General features: G+C 34.5%; 1 protein-coding gene across 1 annotated transcript; it reads left to right on the top strand.

Moving 5' to 3' along the window:
* The first annotated feature begins 4,191 nt into the window (after nucleotides 1-4,191).
* Nucleotides 4,192-5,302, top strand: LOC107414522 (acidic endochitinase-like). Its single transcript, XM_016022663.3, has one exon. The coding sequence runs from the start codon at nucleotides 4,252-4,254 to the stop codon at nucleotides 5,209-5,211; it is 960 nt and encodes a 319-aa protein (XP_015878149.3). The 5' UTR covers nucleotides 4,192-4,251; the 3' UTR covers nucleotides 5,212-5,302.
* The last annotated feature ends 10,667 nt before the right edge of the window (nucleotides 5,303-15,969 follow it).

Here is a 15,969-nt window from a genome sequence, read left to right as displayed (position 1 = left end):
TACGGGATCAATTCTACGACTCACCGGTGCTCCTAGAACAAAATTCACAGACAGTCAAATAAATTAATATTTTATTCGGGTAAATAATACCCGGTACCCGGGGGGTCAAAACACAAACGATAACTAAAATTTACGAATTATATACCGAATCGAAGCTCGAGTGATGCTAATCACAGATCCGGTCTTAATTTTCGATGATCGTACCCGACGGGGTTTGAATTTTATCGGGAAGCTTTTCGGGTTTCGACTCCGCAATTCTCCCAAACCGTCGCGAATTGGTGGAAACGGAAGTCGGATTTGGGTTCAGGAGGTCGAACACTGCAGACTGGAGCTGGCCGGAAATTTTCGGGTACTCGCCGGAACAGTAATTTCCGGCGGGCCGCCACGTCACCGGCAACCGTCGCCGGAACAGTAATTTCCGACGGTGGCCGTTTGCTGTGAAATTTTGCAGATTTGTAGATCGTGAGGAGAGCAATCCAACGGGACCGACGGTGAGCAAAACGGAGGTCGGACGGCGGAGAAATCACCGTTTGAAGATTTTCGACCCCTCGCCGGAAAACGCTCCGATCCCGGCGCGTCGGTGGTCCGATGGCCGTGATTTTTGGTGGGTAGGCCGGACTTGAGGAGAGGATGCTGGGTGTATGGCGCGTGTACTGTACATCGGCCGGAATAGTGCCGATTCGCGGTGGCCGGCGGTGGAGGGGAAAAATCGCCGCCAAACTTCGGACGTCCGATCCGGGCGCGTCCGGCGGCCGTTCGCCGTGAAATTTGGAGGTTTTGCCGGAAATGAGGTGGGCAAGCTTTCTGTCCGGCGCGTGTACAGTAACTCGGCCGGAACAGTAGCAAAATCCGGTGGCCGGCGGTGGCTCTCTCTCTCTCTCTCTTTCTCTCTCCTCTCTCTCTTTCTCTCTCTTCTCTCTCTTTCTCTCTCTTCCCCGAGAGTTTTTCAAAATTAAAACCCTGTGTGACACTGTTCATGCCACGTGGACCACTCAGAAGCTGACACGTGGCATTTCACTGTTCACGACCCAAAAACATTAAAATAATACGGTATCCGGTAAACTTCAAACGTCCATAACTTTTTAACCACATGTCCGATTTAAGCGTGCCGCTAGTCTATGAACTCGTATCGACGAGTACTTTACAACCATACAAGAGTCAACTCACAATTACATCACAAGAAAAAGTCAACTCCCGGCACCTTTTAGACAGTTTACACTTCAACTTGTTTTGCCCATAACTTTCAAACCGTAGCTCCGTTTTCGACGTGCTACTAGTCTACGAACTCGTGGCATCGTGCACTTCGCCACGGTACCCTAGTCAACTCAAAATTCCCACCGAGTCAAAAAGTCAACTTTTGACCCCTTCGGTCAACGGTCAACAGTCAACCTCGGTCAACGTGCACGGATTCCGGTGCGATTTGGGACGGGGTGTTACAATAATATATATTATAAAAATATTTTTTTTAACATGTTAACGGTTTATTATCGTGTTCCAGTATTAATAATCCATAGAATATCATATAGAATTTTGCCATGTGTCAATCCTGTCTATGGCATCCCCCGTTTTCCCATTAAAGTATGTGGTCATTGGTGTGTGATACTTAACTGCTATTGTTTTAATTTACAACCTTATAGATAATTGTTACAATTAGCATTTATCCACTTGAACATTAATCAAACTCAAACAAAGTGAAGAGAACTAATATGTATGCCGGCGGTAGTTCAAGTCGCTATGGAAGAATTAGTTAACGGAGAAGGTAGTTATGCAACATGTGGAATATAAAACTAACTCATTTTCTTCTTCCTCTTAGGAAAATGAAATTTCATTTTATTAGTTTTAGTTTGTGCTAGAAAAAGAAACAATCTTATAAATAGAATAAAAAATTAATTTGTAGAATGAATTTCTTTTACCGCCAAGAACCAAAAATAAATAAATAAAACAAATATAATAATAATAATAAGAAGAAGAAAACTGGATAAGTGGCAAAGAGCATTACCGCAGTTGTCCTATGCTAATTAATAGTAGAAATATAGGAATTTCATTGTACTATTTGCAGTTGAGGTGTTAAATATCGATGCTACAAAATTAAGGAGACCATACTCTTTGTGATACCATATAAGCCGTTTTCTATCTCCACATCCAAGAATCCTCCGTATCATGGGAGAACCAGTGGACCACCAACGTCCATCTCCATTTCTGCCCTCCTTTCAGGACTGTCCCTTTCATCATCAAGACCATACTAGAATATCCGATAATATTACAACTAAAATTATTGTATTTGGGCGACTTTTTGATTTGTAGAGTTTTCCAATTTTGATCTTTAACTTTTAAAAGTAGTAATTTGAATTTGAATTTTTAATTTGTTGAAAATTGAAATTGATAACTATTCTTTCTTTAAACTTTAATTTACCATCTAGACCAATCTCATTTGATTTTCTAGAAACTTAACTTTTATATGAATTGAAAGCAATAAAGTTTGTAAGGAAAGAGAAGAAAGTAGCAATATATATGGACAAAACTGTTATCAATAATTATAATTTTTAAACTTGTAAATTTTGATTTTATTATTAATTTTATATCAATTATTATAATTCTTAAAATTTTAATCTCATAATAATTTATTTTTATTTAAAATTGATTTATGAGCGATGCGATTGAAATTTATATGTTTAGAAGCTCAAGGAACTAAATTTAAATTATAGCAAAACTCAGGGGAATCATGTGGATTATTTCCTTAATACTTTAAGGCTCCGTTTGCAATTGATTATGAAGCTTCAAAACTGATTATTCAAAAATCTAAAACTACCTCAAGTGTTTGTGAAGTTTTAAAAATTATAATTTTATAAGAATTTATATTTTCTAATCGTTATTTTGACAAGTAACAAAAGACTAATTTTTGAGATCCTGATTGTAACTTCTCTAATTGTTTATAATCAACATACCAATTTTAATCCTCATTAAGATGTTAATATTATTCGTATCTTAGATGTGTTGGTATTCTACTAAACAATATTATAAATCTCTAATATTGGATTTGCCAAATCTTCATTACTTTTTTGTTGGCTATTGATGAATCACAAATAATAGGTATAATCAATTTTTTTATTCTCTTTTATTTTTCAATTAATTACTGTACTTTTTCTATTTTGATTAACATTTAGTAAGGTTTGTTACATATAATAATAATAATAATAATAATAATAACAATAACAAGTAAAAAACGATAATAAATAATACTTTTTAGTCATTATATGCTATAACAACAATTAAATAATATGATTAAACACTCAAAAACTGATTTTAAAAAATAATAGTTTACAAAATATTTAATTGATTCTTTCTACAGAATAGCTAAAATTAAATTTCTTAAAAGCTACTGTAGTACCAAATTAAGCATAAGACCATAATTGTATCATCACAATATTATTTATTTATAAAATGTTCATTTTATATCTTTCTTTGGTTTTTAATTGTTAAAACTAATTGATAAAAATTAACAAAGTGAATTTATTTTGATAGATATAAAAAATTAAAGAAAAATTAATGATGATTTTATCAAAATGTAGGCTCAAAATGTAAATATGGAAACACTAAAAGATCTAAATGAAATTTATCCAATATTTACACATGTCTTTTGTTTTTTTTTTTTTTTCAAAAAATAAATTTCCTTACTTTTTTAATAATTTCACAATGCGTAAACTTTATGTTTGAACAAATATTATATATATATATATATATATGTCATATTAATTTGTAGATTGAATTTATTACTTCGGTAAGAAAAGCTAAGAAAAAAAACAAAAACTGGAATGGATAATCATGACACGCAGGCAGTAATCTTATCGGGTAATTTTTTTTTTTTTTTTCCGACTTATAGCGTAAAAAGTATATGCTTTTAAAGGTGCTAGGTACTATTGATAGTACAATAATGAAGGACCGTTAATGAAATTATGAAAAAAAAAAAAAAAAAAAAAAGGACGACTACTTTTCTATGTTATAAAACAAATAAAGAATACCAACGATTTAAGCATGTGCTTTATTTTATTTCTTTGTAGCCTTCCTCGAGTCTCCACATACATGAATCCACCAGGAGGACTATGAAATGAGAACTAGAATTCGATAATATTACAATTTTGGCACTCAAAACCTCACTATAAAAATGGACGCCAACCCTTGGCAAATAGCATACCATCCATTTGAATCACATATAGTTGGAGTCATCGTACTGATAATATTTGTAGTAAAAAAATGGTTCTTCAAGCCAAACTTGTTCTACTAGCTTGCCTGATCCTATCCTCAGCCCTAATCCAAATCTCTGAGGCTGGTGAAGGTGGCATAGCCATCTACTGGGGTCAAAACGGCTATGAAGGAACTCTAGCCGAAGCATGCAATACTGACCTCTATGCTTACGTAAACATTGCCTTTCTTATCCAATTTGGCGGTGGCCGAGACCTGGTACTCAACCTTGCAGGCCACTGTGACCCAACGTCGAATACTTGCATCAAATTTGGGCCAGAAATAAAGACTTGTCAGAGCAAGGGCATTAAGGTCCTCCTCTCCATCGGAGGAGCTGTTGGAGGCTATTCTCTAACATCTGCTGACGATGCCAAAAATGTTGCAAACCAAATTTGGAATTCCTACCTGGGTGGTACGGACTCATCAGCTACACGTCCTTTTGGAGATGCTGTCTTGGACGGCGTAGATTTCGACATCGAGGGTGGATCCAACCTATATTACGACAATCTTGCATATTACTTGAAGGAATTATATGACAACCAAACAACAAAAACCTACTATTTGGCTGCAGCTCCTCAGTGTTTCTATCCTGATTATTATCTTGATGCAGCCATTAGGACGGGACTTTTTGACTTTGTTTGGGTTCAGTTCTATAACAATCCTCCATGCCAGTATAGCACTGAGTCTGGTATTAGTTTGCTTTTAAATTCATGGAATAATCAATGGACTCCGGCGGTTACAAACAAGCTGTTTCTGGGGTTACCAGCGGCCCCAGCTGCTGCAGGAAGCGGGTACGTTCCGGTTGATGTGCTGCAAAATCAACTTCTTCCGGCGGTAAGGAATACGCCAAAATATGGAGGTGTGATGCTCTGGTCCAGGTATTATGATGTTCAGAATAATTACAGTCCCTCATTTGCCAACGATGTTAAATCGGATAATCGGCTATTCTCCATCATGTCTAAGGCTGAATAATATGCCATTATCAACCATGTATATGTACGGACGTGTGACTCGTACCTTGAAATAATTATAGTACTAAATAAACTGGGTACCGTTATCACTTCATTCGTGTTTTAAATAAAAATCGGTGGGAAATGTTTATTTTCCGATTCCTCTTCTTGAGAGGCAAAATGGCAAATTTTGTTCCATAGAAAATAAATTTGATATAACCTTTTTTTTGTTTTTTTGGGTGAATAATTCTATATATCCTTTTGACCAATACAAACCATAACAAAATATAATTATTATCTATAGTAATTGGTTTGTTCCACCACATCATATATACAATAATGCATATATTTTTGTCTTTTCAAAAGTTAATATGACTAATATCTAAACAAAAAAGAAAAAAGGAAAAAAAAATAAATAAATAAAAACATATATGACTAGTATCATCATATCACTTGTAATAACCAAAAGCAAGACAATCTGATTCTACTGCCGGCTAAAGACCACACAAATCCTCCTTACGCGCTACAATAATCAACATATCTACTATCATCAATTTCATTTTATTATTTTTGGTTTCTCCTAAAAAAAAAAATAAAAAAAAAATCTTATAACTAGGATTTGAAATTTGGAGAATGAATTTCTTTCATCTGTAAGTAGAGCAAAATATATATATATATATATATATTAAAAAATAAAGAAAGAATAAAACAAATTAATAATAATAAAAAAATCTGTATAAATGACACACAACATTACCGCAGTTGTCCTATGCTAATTAATGGAAGAAATTTAGGAATTTCAAAGTAGAATTTGCAGTTGAAATATTAAATATTCACGGTACAAAATTCAGGGATCACTTCTCTTTTTAAAATCTCCACCTCCATGGATCCTCCGGATAAGGAGGGGCCTGTGGACCACCAACGTCCACCTCAAGTGCTAAGTTCGATCCTTACTTCCCAATTTGAATTTGAATTTTGTTGTTCGGGTTGTTATTTGCATTCAAGTGCCGTTAGGCATGTCTAAGGTCCAAATTTTTTCCATCTCCCATTGATAGGCTTACATGTGATACATTATTAGAATAATATTACAATTTATAAAACAACATTAAATTATTTGTTTCATTCAAATTATATAAGAATATAAGTGATTCATGATTCACAAACGACTTTGAATATTGAGGGAAAAAATGTTTAGATGCAAATGTATAATAGATTAACTATTCAACGGGGAGAAAATTAATAGAAGATATATTAGTTTTTTAGATGGAAAAATAACAAACATTAATATTTTAGAAGGTAAAATAACAAACGTTACTTAATAGAAGATAGTAAAATAACAAACGTTACTTGATAGAAGATAGATTAAGTACATCATTTCGATAAATATGGGTTATCATCAAGACAGTCTAATTCCTATAAAATGATTCGAATTTGAATTAACCATCCCATATATATATATATATATATATAAAATAAAATTAAAAAAAAAAAAAAAAAAAAAAAAAAAACACAAATTTATATCCAAAACTCTTTTGTTGTCAAAAATCTATGCAAAATTGTATGAGCTTCCTTCCATCACGAGAGTCGAATTTCCCAGCCATTAGATGTCAAAATGCATCTTGAGTCTTGTAATTAAATCTAAGGTGTTGAAGAGTGATAAGAGATACAGAAATAGTAATGAAAGATAAGAAATAAGAGAAGAAGACAAAGGTGCAAGTGCGTACTGTAATTTTGAGGATAAGAGCAAAATTATAACAAAACATAACACGAGGATAGAATTATAATTATCATTTGGTGAAGAATTTTTTTAATTATTGGACCTAAATAGGATATTGAGCCCAGTTTTCCTTATTTTGGGCCCAAGCCTAAACAATCAAGAGATAACTAAACACAATTTAGTGAGGATGTGTCACCATCATGCAGGCTCATTAAGCTAACCCAATGAAACTGATACATCTGTCCACCAGTGAGTTGGCCTCTCTCAGCAGTCACACACGTTGTACATTTTTTTTTCTTAATCGCTCGCTTCAAACATACCTCGTACTCTTTAGACGAATATATAAAGGTTAATTTTAGTACTTTTACCATGTATAAGACATAAGAATAGTTTTTTGGTTTTTAGTTTCTTTTTCTTAGTTAATTTAACCTTATAAATATTGATATCAATGGAATCTCGTAGTATATGTACATCGTGACAAACAATACTCTTGGTGCAAAGGAAACAAAATTAATTATATAATGATTTCTATGACTTAAAAATCAAATAACAATAAGCCACTAATATCATCAAATAGACTCTCATTCATAGTATTCTTAATTGTGAGCACATTCAGGAAATGTGCTATTGATAAGAGTAACTATAAGAATGTCATAAACGAAAGAAAGGAACAAGAGTTAATTAATTGCATTTTACTATCCTGAATTTTAAAAGTTTTTCAATTTAAATTTTTAATTTTAACTGAATCATGTAGTAAGGTCTTGAGGCAAACACTTTCTATAATACTTCTGTGACAACCCAGACCACCCACATGTATATATTGTCTACTTTGGGCCTGATAAATTTTCTTACAACCCAGTCTTTACGGGTTTAAAACGCATCTACAAGGAAAATGTATCCACACGCTTATAAGCCATGCTTCATTCCCCTTTCCAACCGACGTGGGATCTCACAATCCTCCCCCCTCCGATCCGAGTCTGGCTCTGATACCATCTGTGACAGCCCAGACCACTCGCATGTAGATATTGCCCGCTTTGAGCCTGGGAAATCCTCTTACAACCCAGTTCTCACGGGTTTAAAATGCGTCTACAAGGGAAATATATCCACACGCTTATAAGCCATGCTTCGTTTCCCTTTCTAACCGATGTGGGATCTCACAACTCCAACTTGATCATTGGATTGGAAGATTAGCTTTTTTTATAGGCTCATTTGACTTATCCATATTTTTATTATTATTATATTTTTTATTAAATTATTATTTTGTGTGTGAATTAAAAAATAAGTGGTAAGTCATTTTAGTTAGTCTTTAAAAAAAACTAAGGTTCTATTGATAGGGCAAGGAAGAGAAAATACACGTTATATTTTCATTATGATTTTGAAAGCTTGCTAAGATCAGTTAAAATAGGATTAGAAAGTACTGTGTTCATTATAAATACTACTATTACATGTTTTTGTTTTGCAAGATTGCTGATCAATTTTTTAAATAGTTACATTTGAAAATTAGTAGATTTACAATTACTATTAATTTTAAATGAAATTTACTATATGCGTTTTCAATCCATGTTTTATTTACTTCAACATTATATATACATAAAGTTATGTTAATAATTTATATTTAAATAATATTTTATCTTTCAAAAAATAAAATAATAACTACTAAACAACTTAATGCCTGCCGCTCCTTTATTAATTTTATTTTTTGTTATAAAAAATATTCTAAAACATGCTACCATATAAAATTCTTATAGTCCAATAGGATGCAGGAAATAAAGCGATTATCTTCACATGAAACCCAAGATTTAGATTTTAGTTTTATTATTACGATATCAAATCAATGTTAGTTACTGAGCTAGAAAATATTTCCTGTGTATCTCTGAGTATTTTTATTGTTATTTTTCTAATTCTTGATAGATATCTCCGCTGGAATTAGTTTTGTTGGTGAAATCGAAAAGAAATTAGAGTCCAAATGTACTTGCCAGAAATATTTGTTATAACATTTTATCTGTCAAATCAAGAACCTAATCCAGCCATCTCTTGAGTTATATGAGTTGATTTTCTTCTATGTTTTGATCGGCGCTCGTACTACACAAAACAAAAGCAAACTTCTTCCTTTTTTATTTTTTTTTATTATTACTATTTACAATAATTTTCCATATCATTTTCTGACTACCTTATCAAGTGAGTGAACTAGAGAAAACAAAAGGAAATTATTTTGACGACGAAATGACCGCCAGTTAATGCTCTGGCTAAAGACAGCAGTCATTAATCCCATTTTTGCCACGTTGTACCATTGATTGAACAACTTGTCCCAATATAAAACGTGCATCAAAAAATTTATTGCAAAAGGACACAAAAAGAAAAAGAAGGAAAAAAAAAAAAATGAGGGAGAGAGATTGAAGTACGTGGTCATAAATAACTGCTATAATGTTCACCATAAAAGGTTCAAACCTGATAGAATTGGCAATTCATTAGCATTATTAGTAGTATAAAAAAATCATATTTATAAAATTAAATATTGATAAATAAATTAAAATATTACATGTAAGAAAAATAATATTTAAGAAAATTAATAAGTAATCCATATTATAAAAAAATATAAAATATATTTTAAGCCGGTCCTATAACAGGCCGTTTCAAGAGACCCTAGACAAAAATTAATCTGATACCTTTTATTAAATATTGTTAATTAAAATTGAATTTTTTTTATTTCAATTTCAATATAGAATTTTTTGGTTTTTTTAGCCCTTTTAGTGGGCCCTAGGCGTAAACATTAGTGACCTCTGCTTTAAGCGGGCCCTATAAGCGTGTGTTTGAATTTGTGATCCTTGCAGCCATTATCGTCTCTATATCCATGAATCTGCCAAACCATGGTCCACCTCCATTAATGACCTTGTTTTCGTTGTGTTCCTTCTTTGACTCTACACTTAACTAACTGTTTCTAGGGTCACCAGCCATTGTAAAGCAGGTTCATACTGTAGTAGATGGTCATTTTCAGTGATTAAAAAAACACTCGAATGTATGGAACTGTGATGTTACCGAACAGGTTATGATTTTCTGAGTAGGTATTCTATAATCGATTATGTGTCAGTAATTTCCCGCAGCCAACCGATATCGAGGTGGTAGGACACATTACACACCTTCATTAAGCTCTACAACAACTAAAATCTATTATCGATTTTTTACTTCCTTACCGTTATCAATATTCAAATTCCAATTAAATGTTGTTTTACGTCGTTGTTACTCGAAAAACTATTTATCCATGTTAAATTGTCCATGTTTTAAAAAAATAAAAAATAATTATTAGAATGTGGGTTTAAATATGTTTACCAAGTTATCTCAATAATCAATATTTAAGTAATATTTCATCTTTCAACAAATAAAATAATAAATATGACACTTATATCACTGGTAAAACAACTTAGTGTCTATACCAAGAGCTATACCACAACCAATAGATCTCAGCCAGAACGACGTGCAATCCTCATTTCACATAGCAATAACCAATAAATCTACAATCAATTTCCTCTACTAAAGAGGACCATGACTTGCTGATGATTATCAATTTTTTATTCCAATCAATGTAGTTACATACTTCCTTTATTTATATTGTTAATATCCTTTCATTTTAAAAATATTTATTTTTAATAACTAAGCTATTATAAAAATTTGATATTTTATTAATGGATAATAAATATTATTCATTTTACTTTGGGTCGTATACAAAGATAGTGGTACAATTAATACACCCTAACAGTCACTGTAAAGGCATACATATGGTCCAGCATGTCGCTATTGGCTCAACAGTTTAATAGCCATGAAACAAGTTCTTTTAGAAACAACAATTTAGGTGCCAATATTGAAATTTCATTTTAGTATTTTCAGTTTTAGATTACTTTTCAAATAAAATAAAAATAATCTTATAAATAGAATGAGAAATTGTTAATTTGTAGAACGATAGTTTTATTCATATTAAGAAATTTGTTAGATAATTTTTTAATAGGTCAATAATATCCATGGATAAAATGTTTTTAATAGCCTTAAAATACCTAAAAAAATATAAATATTATATACTACAAAGAAAAAACCTTAAACTTTTGATTCCATGTATCAATTGTAAAAGGGAATTTAATAGCAACTAACATTTTATTTAAAAACAATTAGCGGCTAAAAATAATAATTACTGCATATCTATTCAAATTCCCTTTCTAATACACTTTTATTTTTGTTAATTATTAGTTAAATTTCTTTATATTTAAGAATTTGGTAATAGCACCGAAGACGACCTTTTTTACTCAACAAAAAATAAAATAAAATAAAATACGCCGCATACTTTAGATTTGTCATATTTAGAACTCAGTCTACCCTGTTTCTGCTCCTCCACAAACTGATGTGACAAAAATGGAGGACACAATAACTGCATCCATGTCGAGTTACCAGAAAGAACAAGTTCAACGTATTTTATCCAATGGAGTTGCTGCAAGCCATCAAACGTCAAGGTATTATATCTTTTTAAGTCTGATAAAGAACCTTTTTTTTTTTTTTTTTCGTTTTTTATAAGAGCCAAAAAGTCATGAATGGTTTCTACGAACCCTAAACCGAAAGGAGAAGCTTTTTTTATTTGAACAGTTTGTTTTTTACATTTTTATTTTTGAAAAATTGCACTGTTTTAGGAAAATTGATTGTGGTGTATTTAGCTTTATTTTTAAAATTTATTAATGATAAAATAGATATAATATATCAGTGTAAACAGTAAAAATCAAATTTAATATGAATATAAATAGAATGTAAAATATCATATAACTTTTACAACTTTTTACAATGTTGATAAAATTGTCTTCTAAAATAAATTAATTTAGAATTCTTTTCATAGGCGGAAGAGCAAAAATAGAATAACGAGACAATAAAATAATAGAACTGATAACTGGAAAAGTAATACACAGCGTTACTACAGTGGTACTACATATATATATACATTACTATTTTCTGTTGAGACGTCAAATGTGGATGGGTATACGTACAAAATTATGTACCACAGCTTTTAACCCAAAAAAAAAAAAAAAAAAAAAAAGAAAAAATTTAAGGACCACAGCTTTTGTTTTATGTATTATCAATTTTAGGATTTATCCAGAATTCCTCCCGGAATTCTAGACAAGTCCTGATCTCAGGAAAATACCACCGAACCTTGCAATGGAAAATCCGACAGCACCTCCCCTAAGGATTGGACTTACCAAAAATTACCTGCACTGAAAACACACTTCTATACTCATCCCCTTATTCTTCCCGCAAAACTATAAATTGATTCCACAATTTACAGCACTTCATAACAATAACAGCAGCCCAGTGCATAAATAAAACATAAGTGTCCAAATAGTATACAGAGCTTTATGAAGTGCTAATCAATAGAAATACAACAAAGATGAAAGAAATAATACAACCGAAATGAATGAGTACAAAGGTACTTCTCGAAACACGATAGCAGCGGAAGATTGGTTTGCTCTGGAAGAACGTCTACCACCCCTTGCACCTAAGGGAACGGAACTTAAAAACGTGAGATGCTAATCATCTCAATGAGTGACTCTAACTACTGAACACTTTTAATGATAATAAGAATAATAATATAACAAATAAGGGAATTGAATTAATACCAACAATTAATAAATAAATAATAACAGTTGGAAATAATAATTTTCTCTCAAAACTCTCACCAATCACTCCGTTGGAAATGTTCCATTTTTAAAACAATTTCACAAACCCGATATTCGTACCTCCCGAAAACCAAGGGATCAAACATTTGATAAACAATAAATAAATAAATACCCCAATATATAATTAAAATGTAATAAATTATAATAAATAATTTTTGAACACCTTTGGGGTTTGAAACTTTATTTGAAAATTACACTTGATGCACCACACCATATACCAGTGATGCCCTCTGATACCCAGCGTCCTGAGCACCGACTGGCGGGGAGATTAAAGAGAGAAACTTACAAACGGCACTTCGGCGTCCCGACAGTACCGCTGCTGAAACCATCATCCCGGCCAAGGAGGGGGGCGGCTGTGGCCAATAACAAATTTGCCTGCCCACGGTCCAATTGTAACACCCCGTCCCAAATCGCACCGGAATCCGTGCACGTTGATCGAGGTTGACCGTTGACCGTTGACCGAAGAGGGTCAAAAGTTGACTTTTAGACTCGGTGGGAATTTCAAGATGACTAGGGCACCGTGGCGAAGTGCACGATGCCACGAGTTCGTAGACTGGTAGCACGTCGAAAACGGAGCTACGGTTTGAAAGTTATGGACGAAACAAGTTGCGGTCCAAACTGTCCAAGGGGTGCCGGAGTTGACTTTTTTTTTATGGGGAATTGAGCTTTGACTCATGCATGGTTGTGAAGTGCTCGTCGATACGAGTTCACAGACTAGCGGCACGCTCAAAACGGACATCCGGTTAAAAAGTTATGGACGTTTGAAGTTTACCGGATACCGTATTATTTTAATATTTTTTTTGGGTCGGTGAACAGTGAAACGCCACGTGTCAGTTTCTGATTGGTCCACGTGGCATGAACAGTGTCACGCAGGGTTTTAATTTTGAAAAACTCTCGGGGAAGAGAGAGAAAGAGAGAGAAGAGAGAGAAAGAGAGAGAGAAGAGAGAAAGAGAGAGAGAGGACCCGCCGGCCGCCGGCCATTTTCACGTTTTTCCGGCCTAGTTACTGTACACGCGCCGGCCAGCCAGATTGCCCACCTCATTTCCGGCAAAACCTCCAAATTTCACGGCGAACGGCCGCCGGACGCGCCCGGATCGGACGTCCGAAGTTTGGCGGCGATTTTTCCCCTCCACCGCCGGCCACCGCGAATCGGCACTATTCCGGCCGATGTACAGTACACGCGCCATACACCCAGCATCCTCTCCTCAAGTCCGGCCTACCCACCAAAAATCACGGCCATCGGACCACCGACGCGCCGGGATCGGAGCGTTTTCCGGCGAGGGGTCGAAAATCTTCAAACGGTGATTTCTCCGCCGTCCGACCTCCGTTTTGCTCACCGTCGGTCCCGTTGGATTGCTCTCCTCACGATCTACAAATCTGCAAAATTTCACAGCAAACGGCCACCGTCGGAAATTACTGTTCCGGCGACGGTTGCCGGTGACGTGGCGGCCCGCCGGAAAGTACTGTTCCGGCGAGTACCCTGAAAATTCCGGCCAGCTCCAGTCCGCAGTGTTCGACCTCCTGAACCCAAATCCGACTTCCGTTTCCACCAATTCGCGACGGTTTGGGAGAATTGCGGAGCCGAAACCCGAAAAGCTTCCCGATAAAATTCCGACCCCGTCGGGTACGATCATCGGAAATTAAGACCGGATCTGTGATTAGCATCACTCGAGCTTCGATTCGGTATATAATTCGTAAATTTTAGTTATCGTTTGGTGTTCGCTCCCCGGGTACCCATTTGGGGATTACCCGAATAAAATATTAATATTTGTGGTTTTGGTACTGTGGATGTTTTAGGTGCACGTGCAAGTAGCGGAGTCGATCCTGCGGAGGATCTTGATTGAGATACGTGCACAAGGTGAGTGACCCACCTTCAAATTAATTTTGGGAATTTAATTGGTGAATATATAATGTGTGATTTAAATATTTGGAATTTAATTTCTATGTGCCAAATATTTATTTGAATTATTGTGGAATTATTTGTGAATTTATCGGATTTAAGAAAATGTGTATTTCATCAATTTATGCCATGTGGAATTATTTTATGGTTTTGAGGATTTTGAAATTGGTGTGGTTTTAATGGTAAATTGGGCACGATTCGATTTTCAAATATTTCAAGGAAAATATTTGGTTATGTTGGTGATTTCAATTTTTATGAAATATGCCCATAAAATATTATGGGATTTGATTATGATATTTCGAGAAATTATTTATGCTTGGAAAAAATGTGGATATTTGAATTGATGGATTTGGGAGTTGGTGGATTTGAAAATCATGGAATTTATGGCATTGATTACAAAGAAATTGTGGGAAAATTCCCGGTTCAAGCGGATGGATTATGCCCGCTATGCTTATGAAAAATGTGAAATTTGTTTTATAATTTAAATTGTGGATTTTATGATTTTTAGATGCACCGTGCACGTACTGGTGTTCTGATTATGTGATATGGTATATGTGATATGGTTAGTGTGCACACGGTTGTGATTAGCGCGCAGGTGGGTGTGATTAGCGCGCAGGTGATGTGATTAGCGCGCAGGTGGGTGTGAGTAGCGCGCGGTTGATATTATGAGGGTGTCCTGTGGATGCCATCGGAGAGGGCGGCCACCCCCCTTTGGCCGGGACACCAGGTTAGCAGCGGCGCTGTGGGACGCCACGCGACCGTATGCCGGTTTCTCTCTATAACCTCCTGTCTGGCGGTACCTTGGGACGCTGGGTACTGTTGGCGCCACTGGTATATAGTGGGTGCATCAAATGATTTTCAGAACTGTGTTTTAAAAATAAAATGTTTGGAAACTGAATTGGAATTAAAAATATAATTGTTACCGCTTCTGGTATTTAATTGATGTCTTGGTTTTCGGGGCATATGGATAAAGGGTTTTTGTGAAATTGTTTTAAAAGGGGAACCTTTCCAACTGAGTGAATTGTAAGGGTTTTGAGAGAAAATATTATTTCCAAATAATTATTATTTATACTTATTACTGTGATAATATATGGTATAGTAGTAGGGTCGCTCACTGAGATGATTAGCATCTCACACTCTTAAATTCCGTTCCTCTAGGTACCAGGTTGTCGGTGTTCACTCGGAGCGGACTTGATCTTCCTCGCTGTTTTAGTTCGGCAGTACCCTGTTATTCTTTTATTGCAGTTGTAATATTTCTTTCACTCTTGTTGTATTTATTTTGCACTGGATTACTGTATTTATTTTTTTTAAGTACTGCAATTTGTGGAACCAATTTGTAGTTTGTGGGAGGAATAAGGGGATATTTTTGAAGTGTGTTTTCAGTGCAGGTAAATTTGTGGTAAGTAAATCCCTTAGGGGAGGTGCTGCCGGATTTTCCGTTGGAAGGTTCGGTGGTA

Source organism: Ziziphus jujuba, chromosome 8 (genome assembly GCF_031755915.1).
Source record: "Ziziphus jujuba cultivar Dongzao chromosome 8, ASM3175591v1".
Classification (NCBI taxonomy): Eukaryota; Viridiplantae; Streptophyta; class Magnoliopsida; order Rosales; family Rhamnaceae; genus Ziziphus; species Ziziphus jujuba.
Note: the sequence above shows the minus strand (reverse complement) of the source record. Positions and strands in the feature narration are given on the sequence as shown.